General features: G+C 41.7%; 1 protein-coding gene across 1 annotated transcript; it reads left to right on the forward strand.

The window, feature by feature from the left end:
* Positions 1–3,426: 3,426 nt before the first annotated feature.
* LOC129115864 (ribonuclease inhibitor-like) lies at positions 3,427–11,446 on the forward strand (the record flags this gene model as incomplete). Its single annotated transcript, XM_054627094.1, has 6 exons — positions 3,427–3,554; positions 4,076–4,249; positions 4,814–4,987; positions 8,030–8,203; positions 8,915–9,088; positions 11,273–11,446. Coding segments are annotated over exons 1-6 (998 nt in total), but the record flags the coding sequence as incomplete, so codon positions are not given.
* Between the last annotated feature and the right edge of the window lie 824 nt (positions 11,447–12,270).

A 12,270-nucleotide genomic window follows, 5' to 3' on the forward strand; every position in this document is an offset into this window, starting at 1 on the left:
GCATGTGAATGCGGTCTTGTGTTTGTCTTCTTCGGCAAGTTCAACTTGATAATAACCGGACTTCAGATCCATAACGGAAAACCATTTAGCTCCACTAAGGGCCGAGAAGGTTTCTTCGATATTGGGAAGAGCGTACGCGTCCTTGATAGTACGCATGTTCAGTTTCCGATAGTCCACACACAGTCTGATCTTCCCGTTTTTCTTTTTCACCACTACTATAGGGGAAGCAAACGGGCTCTCTGATTCCCTTATGATCCCTGCCTCCAGTAGCTCTCGAAGATGCTGCTTAACAGCTTCTCTATCACATGGGTGAATCGGCCGGGGCCTCTCCTTGAAGGGGTTTCATCCTGAAGTCTTATCCTGTGTTTGACTGCAGAGGTGCGACCATGGGTTAAGTCATCAACAGCGAATACCTCAGGTATGGTATTCAACTTGTCTTTGATGCGTTTCTTCCACTCTGCTGGAATGGGAGAATCTTCCAGGCTGCATGATACTTTGTCACTTGGGGGGGCTTCTGTATCCACTGTCTGGAGGCCACAGGATATAGAAGTGTCATGGGGTTTCACGGGCACCACACACTGAGCCATCATCATCTCTGCTATGACACGGTTTGGATGCAATGTGATGTCGTGTGAACTCATATTGCGAAGAAGTACAGGGACTTTGCTGAAGGACTGATAGGGAACGTCCAGTAGTGTTGGTACTAGGAAGATGCCACCTGGCAGAGGAGGGTTTGCAGGAGGCTCCATTGCATATGACGTGAGGGTTGGGGATGTCTTAATCTTTACACCTCCTAGTACACACACTCTTTGTCCAGCTGGAATGACGACTGGGTAACGTCCAAGCAGCTTCACTGGCCTTGCTTCCTCCTCTTCACTGTGAGTCTGAGCAATGTACTGGAATAGCATGAGACATTCGTCACTGAGTTCATGCCCCTGTAGGAATTTCAGCCCTTCTCGTTTAACTCCGTTCTGGTACAATCTGTCAAGTACATTGGTCCCAATCAGTAAGGGAATCTCACGGTTAAAGTCACAGTCCGGTACAATGAGAACCAGGGAGGAAATCTTCTCGTCTATGCCAGTAACACTCTTTGGGAGTGATATAAGGACTTGGGTGTAACCTATGTAAGGGACACGCTGGCCCCCAGCACCCAAAATCTCAAGCAGTGCGTTAATAGGTTCAACAGGGAAGGATGAGAGATGGTCTGAATAAAAGGTCTCTGAGACCGTAGTAACCTGCGACCCGGTGTCTAAAATACATTTACACTGGTAGCCTTCAACAAGGGCTGTCGTGCTGCAACGTGGCCCAACAAGACCATGGGGTAAGGGTCTATAGTCGAGGTGTGAGCCATTCTGGGCATATTGTTCGGCCCTCACTACATTTGCTTTCAGGTTGGTTGAAATGGAACTAGATAAAGGGGGGTGCACGGCTTCTGAACGTCCCGCAGCAGAAGCCCTTACCGGTTTAACGAGAACTCGGGCTGGCCCTGATGCTGCATCCTCCATTGGTCGCGTCTTTCCCTGAGCTCAAGGTTCTTCTGGTGTACAGCAGCAGGGTTTGGCTCGTTTAAACATAGGGCGGCAATGTGGCCATCTTCTCCACATTTAAAACAGAACCAGGCTCGGGGCATGTTGGAAGTGTTCATGCCGATCCTGCGGTTTGTCACATTTGAGACCATACAGTTTCCCCTAACAGGATTCTCATTGAGGTTCTCTACATGTTGTGGTTCGTTGGGCTTCGATGCTGGCTTGTAGGAAGCAAGCTGTTTCTTTAGGTCAGCCACTTCCTGGGCGAGCTTCTGATTCTCAGTTAGGCTCTTTTTGGCTGCCTTCGGGTTTAAAACAGCTTCAGTTTCATCTGACTCTTCATCACGGTGGGACAGGCCATAGACTGTGTGCATGTGAGACATAGCTTTGGCGCTTCCGAGGTGCTTCTTCATTCTGTTCAGTTTTGTCAACCGTCTGTCTTCCTGCTGTCTGAGGAGTAGCAAGAGCTCAGGGAAGGATGGGGGTTAGTCTTCTTCTGCTCAAGCTGGAGCTCGATGAGCATTGTCTGATCCCAGCAACCCCTACAGAATTGTCTGATGAGTTGCTTGTTTGAACTTTCAATGGACAGTCCTCCCCGGTAATAACTTTGTCAAGCATCAGGTGTAGGCGATTTAAATAGTCAGAGGATTTCTCCCCAGCGTTCTGATTTGCGCCCAGGAATGCTGCATACAGCTCTTCTCCATCTGCTACTACCCCAAAAGCTGCGTCAAGCTGGGTGAGGTACAGTGCAGGCGGGGAGTCGATGCCAAGGCTTTTGACTAGGTCACTAGCTGGGCTCAATAAGCTCTCTAAAATCTTTCTGACCTTCTGGGTATCTGGGCTGGAAGGGTCACTTAATAACAGTTCAACTTGAGTGTGCCACGTCTCATAATCAACTTCTCCATTGGGCTTTGGCGTTCTTCCCGAGAAGGTGCGGATTTTGCTGACATACGAGGACTGAGATTCCGTTTTTATTACATGCTCGACAATTACTCTCTGGACACTGGGGGGATTGATGAGGCTCTCATCAAGACTTGACGGCCTCTGAGGCGTCTCAGGCACATTGTTATTTGTGTCCTCATCACTTGCTGTATCACCACCCAACTGAAGGTTGGAAAGCTGAGTTTGGAGCATCTGGATCAGACGGGTCTTGCTTAGGCCTGCAACCGCCGCAGCAAACTTTAGTTCATCTAGGTTACTTTGTTCCTCAGGTTTCGGAGCCATCTCTTCTTGTATGGCGGTGACGTGCCATGAAGCATTAGAATCATCAGGACTAAACGTTTTGCCTAAGAAGTCTGGATCCACACGAGCTACTGATCTTTCATCTCTGTACTGGACCAGAACCCTCCCATTAGGTTTACCTACTTCATCAGGGACTCTTATGCATTTCACTATGCCACCATGTACCTCAAAAATGTCAATAATATAATCGTCTGAATACGTTTCGTCAATACCAGAGACAAAAAGGCAGCTCTGTCCATGCACATCATAGCGGTTACAATATTCCATTTTGACCTTAGGTTCTCTATCATGCAAAATATTGTAGCGGTGAATATATAAGAAAAATATGAATTCCTCTGATCAGAGTATATAACCAGTCTCCTGGCTAGCTCGCCACTTTATGTAACCAACTGTATTTTTAAAGGTAATATAACAATGCAGTGGTGCATCAATCCCAGGTTATAAGGAGACTGGCTTGTATTCTTAATAGAACTCTGATAAAAGGAATAACACACAGACACAGTGAGGCACGTTTGACCTTTTATCTAACGATCAATCAGAATCAATCAGATTATTTACACAATAATAATAATAATAATAACAACACTGAACCTAAAACACTGAACTCAAAACACTGAACCCAAAAGAGGTCCCCAAGAAAAATAACAAACTAAATAAAATGGGTACCCAGCAAGTCTTTGAGTGCACTCGATTCAATGAAAGGGGCGTTCTGTTCCTACCACGACCGCTACGGCCGAACGCTCTTGAGCAGGGGCCAGTCGATGACAGGCTGTCCTCTTGTTCAAAGTAACGTCAAATCTTCCTCCATATCTTCTATTTCTTCCGTGATAACCTTTTCTTCGTTTCTCTTCTAGTCTATATGTTCACTCTTCAAGTCTATGTTCGCTCTTCAAGTCTATGTTCGCTCTTCAAGTCTATGTTCGCTCTATTCGGGAGCGTCAACAAAAAACACGGTCTCCAGGCAACCGGTTCGCTCTATTAGGGAGCGTCAACAAAAAACACGGTCTCCAGGCAACCGTTTCAGTTAGCGGCCGTCAGGAATATATACTGGGAATATATATATACTATAGATATACACCATACACACTACATTATATATATTATTATAATATATACATTCATATAAATTGACATATACATATATTAGCAGAGAGAGTGAAATAGCATGGGTTGAGTTCAGGTGTAGTTTCCATTTTCTAAACTTCTACATTCTGAACCTTCTTCAGCTCTGAACAGATTATTAAACATTGAATGATTTCAAGAAGGAATGTTGTCGTCTAAAGTTACATCATTTATTTTTTATTCAGGTTGAGTGACTGCAGTTTGTCAGAGATCAGCTGTTCTTCTCTGGCCTCAGCTCTGAAGTCCCACCCCTCCCATCTGAGAGAGCTGGACCTGAGTAACAACAAGCTGAAGGATTCAGGAGTGAAGCTGCTGTCTGCTGGACTGGAGTCTCCACACTGTAGACTGGAGACTCTGAGGTCAGTTCACTGACTCTCTGTTACTATTATAGATCTAATATGTTTATTTAACAATTTAACCAATTTTTACATAACTTACATCCATAAAGTTGTTAAGTTATGTTTCTTGAACTAAATTGAATCTGTCAGTTTTAAAACGACATATAAACAAACACATGAAGTAGAAATATTTCTTTGGTTTGTGTTAATTTAAATGTGTTTTCCTGAATAATGTTTAAACACACACACAGCCACACCATACAACATACACACACAACACACACACACACACACACATGGAGATTATAAAGGATCAATATGGTACTGATCGTCTAGTTCCAGACTTGACTGAGATCAGCAGCACGTTATTAATCTGTGTTGACATCAGTAGGTGTATGAATGTTGTGGTGACATCTGGATGATGTCTGTTGAAGCCTGACATGATGATGATCCACAATAACACAATGACAAAGTGAAAAGCTCATTGATTAGGACATAGTCATGTTGAGCTACACATTTAAAACCTGAACACATCTGATTGGATCATAGATTGATTTTCATATCCATCATTTATTCTTTATTCAGGTTGAGGAGCTGCAGGTTGTCAGAGATCAGCTGTTCTTCTCTGGTCTCAGCTCTGAAGTCCAACCCCTCCCATCTGAGAGAGCTGGCTCTGAGTATCAACAAGCTAAAGGATTCAGGAGTGAAGCTGCTGTCTGCTGGACTGGAGAGTCCACACTGTATACTGGAGACTCTGAGGTCAGACACCATTCTTTACTTTTGTTCTGAGATTAATTTGACGTGAAAGTTTTGTTGACACTAAACTACAGACACCAGGCTGATATTCTTCTGATCCACACTGAGGCTGAGGTGGAATAGTCCACAAAGTGACGTCCTATGTCCTTTCCTCACCACTTCTCCTTGACCTCCATGGAAAATGTCATGAGTGAAGGAGAGTTCATAAGGACTTAGGAAATGTCGACTATGGTGCTCAGAGAATCCCACTGCACTTACACTAGACTACAGTTGTTTAACTTTATTTATAACACATACAAAAACGAGTACAGTTACAAACTCAATGTTGTACAATTCATGTAAGGATTCTTGTCCAAAACAGAATCACCTCTCCTAAGAGGATGTTTTCAATGTATCAATAGTGAACAATTAAACAGAGACGGTGGATGTTATTGAAGACCGAACGGTGCGTCGCTTTAAACACCAATGATTCCTTCCCTACGTCCTCCCACCTACTTCCTGTCCCCTTGCTCTGAACACACCCATCTTCAATTGGATCTCAACTACACACCTGTAAAGTTCTGTGACTGCATCTCACACGGTGGAGACTCTATGGCAGAGACTAAATCTGTCCACAGACAGACAGACAGACAGAAGTATTAACACCTGGTAAAGTCCTCAACCCTCCTCTGTGGTAGTTCCTGCTACAATGTCTCCAGGACCACATGTTGCCATGTTGCCATGGTGACAAACACACACACAGACTCACAAGGTGAAGACAACAGCAGCGTCTCCGTCACTGGTAACAATGAAGAGTGACGATCAACAGGGACCCAGATGTAGGACACTGACTCAGAGGTGGAAGGATAAAGGAAGCTTTACTGACTGGTTGCAGAAAAGGAAGATGGATGTGGGGGGGGGATCTTCATTTTCAGTTTCTGTGTGTTTTTGTTTGTGTTTGGCTTCACAACATGAGTTTGTATAGATGGAACTGCTGGTGGAGTTTAAGAGGTGGAGTCACTACGTCTTTATTGAAGTAGCAGCACGTTGTCATTAATATTAATGTGAGCTCTTTTTCACTGTTTGTATTTAACAGTTTCTAACCTGCATCCTGTTCAGTTCAGGTGTTTGGAGTTTCCATTTTCTAAACTTCTACATTTTGAACCTTCTTCAGCTCTTGACAGATTGTTAATTATTAATAATAACTTTATTTATATAGCACCTTTAAAAACAGAGTTTACAAAGTGCTTCAACAGACAAGGCAGCAAAAGGAAGACAATTAAACAAAAGAAAGCTCAGATAAACTAAGGTAAGACTCACACCCAGATAAAGATAAAACAGTACAATAGATGAAACAATGAAAACAATCTATAGGCTAAAACTAAACTAAGAAATAACAAGTGAGAATAAATAAAATTAATACAATTAAATTAAATAGTGATAAAATAGTATATGAAAAACAAATAAGATGGTAAAGCCGATAATAAAATGAAACCTTAAAGTGACGATATCACATGAAAGCCATTCTGTAAAAATGTGTTTTAAGAAGTGATTTAAAAGAGATTACTGATTCTGCAAGCCTTATCTCCTCAGGCAGGTCGTTCCAAAGCCGAGGGGCAAAAGCACGGTCGCCTTTAGGTTTCAGTCTCAACTTTGGAACAGCCAGAAGGGCCCCACCTGGGGATCTAAGTCTGCAAGCTGGCTTATAAGGGGTCAACATTTCTAATATATATGTTGGGGCCAGACCCAGACGTGCTTTAAAAGTGATTAGTAAAATCTTAAAATCATTTCTGAAACGAACAGGGAGCCAGTGAAGAGAAGCCAGGATTATAGGTGATGTGATCTCGCCTGTTAAAACCAGTAAGAAGCCTAGCTGCTGCGTTCTGAACTAGTTGGAGGCGAGAGAGTGACTTGTGGTTGATGCCAGAGAGGAGGAAATTACAGTAGTCCAGTCTTGAAAAGATAAATGCATGCATGATTTTTTCCAGGTCAGGGTGAGTGAGGAGTGGTTTTATTTTGGAGATGGTTCTGATTTGAAGGAACAGGACTGGACTATTTTTGTGATGTGGGGTCTGAAACTGTAATCGGAATCAAATAGAACTCCGAAGTTTATTGAAGTGGATTTTATATTTACAAACAGAGGACCAAGGGCATTTACAATAGGAGTGATGGGGTTTTGGGGACTAAATAAAATTATATCTGATTTGGAATTATTGAGTTGAAGAAAATTTTGTGCCATCCAACAGTTGATATCCTTAAGACAGTCTAAAATAGCAGCTAGGCTTTGGGTCGTTGGGTCTCAGTGGAAGGTATATCTGTGTGTCATGCTGCGTAGCAATGAAAAGAGACCTTTGACGTTGGATGATTTGACCTAGTGGGAGCATGTATATAGAAAATATAATTGGACTTAAAATAGAACCTTGCGGTACACCACAGGTATTGTTAGAAGTAGAAGATGAGTAATTACCTATGGTGACCGAGTGGGTTCTGTCTGAGAGGTAAGAATAAAACCAACTAAGTGCAGAGTGCTTGATGCCAACCCAGTTCTTAAGACGATTGATTAAAATGGCATGGTCTACCGTGTCAAAGGCTGCACTTAGGTCTAAAAGGATTAAAATCGAGCTCTCCCCCCTGTCAGCTGCTAAAAGGAGGTCATTGGATACCTTGAGGAGGGCGGTTTTCACGGAACATTGTGTAAAGCTCTTAAACCTGACTAAAATTTTCGAACACATTATTAAGACATATAAAAGCTAAGTTGGGTTGAAACCACTTTCTCTAAAACTTTTGATAAACACAGAACTTTAGAAATTGGCCTATAATTGCTGAGAACCGAGGGATCAAGATTAGGTTTCTTTAAAAGAGGTTGTACCTCAGCAAGTTTAGATGGAATAGTTCCTGTTGCTAATGAACTATTAATAATCAATAAAATACTGGGACCGTCTGTATCAATAACCTCTTTAAGAAATTTAGTTGGTATAAAATAAAGGTTACACATCTTTTAAAACCTGAACACATCTGATTGGATCATAAATCGATTTTTATGTTCATAATTTATTCTTTATTCAGGTTGAGTTGGTGCTGGTTGTCAGAGATCAGCTGTTCTTCTCTGGTCTCAGCTCTGAAGTCCAACCCCTCCCATCTGAGAGAGCTGGATCTGAGAGGAAACAACCTGAAGGATTCAGGATTGAAGCTGCTGTCTGCTGGACTGGAGAGTCCACACTGTAGACTGGAGACTCTGAGGTCAGTTCAACTATGATAGATCTAATATGTTTATTTAACAATTTAAGCTAATTTACTTACAAACATAACTTACATCCATAAAGTTGTTAATTTGTTTTTGTTCATGTTTTATGTTTCTTGAACTAAATTTAGTCTGCAGTCACAAAAGACTTGTGTTTCTTAAAAATACTTTAGAAAATGTCCTCTGTTAGTTGATAGAGTAAATTAATGTTTATAATTTTTGGAAAATGGTCACATCTGTAAACGGAAGATCCTCTGAACTAATATTTGTTTTAAATTGGTAAAGTTCACGTTCAAGTAGAACTATTTATTTGGTGTCTGATCGTTTAAATGTGTTTTTTCAAATAATGTTTAATCATTGATATTGATCTTTATTAACACACACAAACACACACACATAGAGACCATGATATATTTTCAGATGCATCTGTTTAAAGGATCAATATAGTATTGATCGTCTAGTTCCAGACTTGACTGAGATCAGCAGCATGTTATTAATCTGTGTTGACATCAGTAGGTGTATGAATGTTGTGGTGACATCTGGATGATGTCTGTAGAAGGCTGACATGATGATGATCCACAAAAACACAATGACAAAGAGAAAAGATCATTGATTAGGACATATTCATGTTGAGCTACACATTTAAAACCTGAACACATCTGATTGGATCATAAATGGATTTGTATCTTCATCATTTATTCTTCATTCAGGTTGAGTGAATGCAGTTTGTCAGAGCCCAGCTGTTCTTCTCTGGCCTCAGCTCTGAAGTCCAACCCCTCCCATCTGAGGTATCTGGATCTGAATGACAACAAGCTGCAGGATTCAGGAGTGAGGCTGCTGTCTGCTGGACTGGAGAGTCCACACTGTAGACTGGAGACTGTGAGGTCAGACACCATTCTTTACTTCTGTTCTGAGATTAATATGATGTGAAAGTTGTGTTGACACTAAACTACAGACATCAGGCTGATATTCTTCTGATCTACACTGAGGCTCAGGTGGAATAGTCCACAAAGTGATGTCCTATGTCCTTTCCTCACCACTTCTCCTTGACCTCCATGGAAAACGTCATGAGGTCAAGGAAAGATGTGAAGGAGAGTTCTTGAGGGCCTAGGAAAAGTCGACCGTGGTGCTCAGAGAATCCCACTGCACTTACACTAGACTACAGATGTTTGTTTGTTAACACAACTTTGTTTATAACACATAGAAAACGAGTTCAGTGACGTATTGTTGTAGAATTGAAGTAAGGATTCTTGTCCAACACAGAATCACTTTTCCTAAGAGGATGTTTGCAATGTGTCAATAGTGAACAATTAAACAGAGACAGTGGATGTTATTAAAGACCGAACGGTGCGTCGCTTTAAACGCCTTTCCTTAGCATTTAGAGAATGGGACCAGCTCTCATCATGACTGCTACTCAATACTTCTGGGTCATTTCACTCAGTTAGGAACCTTTACTGAGATAAAACAGACTATTTGACATGGTCTAGTCCACTGACTGTGGCAGAGCAGTGTTGAGCCACACATTTAAAACCTGAATATAACAAGAAGAATACGACACTGGAGGATTCAATCTGAACCTCTGCAACACTTGATTTTCATCTTTTATTCCCCATCAGCTTTATTCTAATAAATGATAATTATAATAACATAAAACCAGAGACCATCTTGTGATGGATCACACCAGTCGTGAAGCTAAATCAGATCAGGAGCTTAAAGTGGGGGGCCAATGACTCCTTCCCTGGCTCCTCCCCCTTACTTGTCCCCTTGCACTGACCACACCCATCTTCACTTGGATCTCAACTACACACCTGTAAAGTTCTGTGACTGCATCTCACACGGTGGAAACTCTATGGCAGAGACTAAATCTGTCCACAGACAGACAGACATAAGTATTAACACCTGGTAAAGTCCTCAACCCTCCTCTGTGGTAGTTCATGCTACAGTCGCTGTCTCCAGGACCACATGTTGCCATGGTGACACACACACAGACTCACAAGGTGAAGACAACACCAGCGTCTCCGTCACTGGTAACGATGAAGAGTGACGATCAACAGGGATCCAGATGTAGGACACTGACTCAGAGGTGGAAGGATAAAGGAAGCTTTACTCACTGGTTGCAGAGAATGAAGATGGATGTGGGGGGGGGGGATCCGGCTGGTGCAGGCAGAGGTAGAGGGGAGCTGGTGACGGTGAAACCAGGCAGAGCGAGGGATGAGAGCGTGGACAGTGATCCTGTGGCTCAGAGAAGAACGCTAGAAGAGAATCAGAACAAACACCACTCAAGCAGCCTGAGACGTGAAACTTCCTCTATAACTGAGTCAAGGATCTGGAGATGAGAGGATGAAGAACCGGGTGGATCTACTGCAGAGATGAGGAGCTGATGGACTGCAGGTGTGTGGCTTTAAACAGGTGAGGAAGCAGGACAGCAATCAGACCCTCAGAGAGAGACAGACAGGAGGACAGGAGACAGGAGACAAAGAGAAGACACAAGAACGACTGGAGACACGGCCGTGAACACCACATCAATATATAAAGAATCTCTATTTACACTGTCAGACTCCAACAAATATCCAACATGTTTATGAATCTATATGAGGTTTATACTGACTGAAGAGTTTAAACTGAAGATGCTTTGATTTTATGACTCCACTATTATTAAAGAAATATTGTTCACATTTCCTCTAAATTCATCTTGGCATATTTAACATCTTTGAAACTTTGGACCTTGAATTGAATCTTCAGTTTCGGTTTCTGTGTGTTTTTGTTTGTGTTTGGCTTCACAACATGAGTTTGTATAGATGGAGCCGCTGGAGGAGTTTAAGAGGTGGAGTCTCTACGTCTTTATTGAAATAGCAGCACGTTGTCATTAATATTAATGAGAGATCTTTTTCACTGTTTGTATTTAACAGTTTCTAACCTGCATCCTGTTGAGTTCAGGTGTTTGTAGTTTCCATTTTCTAAACTTCTACATTCTGAACCTTCTTCAGCTCTTAACAGATTATTAAACATTGAATGATTTCAAGAAAGAATGTTGTCATCTAAAGTTACATAATTTATTCTTTATTCAGGTTGAGGAGCTGCTGGTTGTCAGAGATCAGCTGTTCTTCTCTGGTCTCAACTCTGAAGTCCAACCCCTCCCATCTGAGAGAGCTGGATCTGAGTGACAACAACCTGCAGGATTCAGGAATGAAGCAGCTGTCTGCTGGACTGGACAGTCCACACTGTAGACTGGAGACTTTGAGGTCAGTTCACTGACTCTCTGTAACTATTATAGCTCTAATATGTTTATTTAACATTTTAACCTAATGTATGTACAAACATAACGTACATCCATAAAGTTGTTAATTTGTTTTTGTTCCTATTTTATGTTTCTTGAACTAAAAAGAGCAAAACTTTTGCACTCCAGTAGGACGACAGGTGCGTAGGAGAATACCTTAGGTAGACGATATAGAACAAAAACTCCTGCACAGTGGCTTCTTCAGGACAGGATTTTTAGGAGTTTGCATAGGTTATCTTCTACAGTCTGTCCCTAGAAAAGAAAAGAAAGGACAGAATATGTCACATTATAAAGAACGAGTATTATACGTTTAAAATAAGTATAAATTAAATGAAATCGAATAGAGCATCGGAAAAATTATTTCATAACATTATGTTTAATAATAATTCATCATTTAAACCTTTGGGAGACAAGGTTTGTAGGGTGAATATCCAGAACGCCTCATGTTGTTTTAGAAACAAGTCAAAGTCGCCACCTCTAGGTGGTAGTCTGACTTTTTCAATGCCACAAAACCTTAAAGTGGATATGTCGTGTCTTTCATCATTAAAGTGTACCGCTACAGGATAGTCTCTGTCATTTCTGCGTATAGAACTTTTGTGTTCACTAATACGCAGCTTGAGCTTTCTGGTAGTTTTGTCTACATACACAAGTCCACATGGACAATATAGCATGTACACAACATGTGTGGAGGCACAAGTGATAACACTCTTTATGTTAAATACTTTGTTGGTGTGAGGGTGATGAAAACTGTAGGTTTTGTATGCATTATTGCACTGTGCACAGCTACCA

Source organism: Anoplopoma fimbria, unplaced genomic scaffold, assembly GCF_027596085.1.
Source record: "Anoplopoma fimbria isolate UVic2021 breed Golden Eagle Sablefish unplaced genomic scaffold, Afim_UVic_2022 Un_contig_7695_pilon_pilon, whole genome shotgun sequence".
Taxonomy (NCBI): domain Eukaryota; kingdom Metazoa; phylum Chordata; class Actinopteri; order Perciformes; family Anoplopomatidae; genus Anoplopoma; species Anoplopoma fimbria.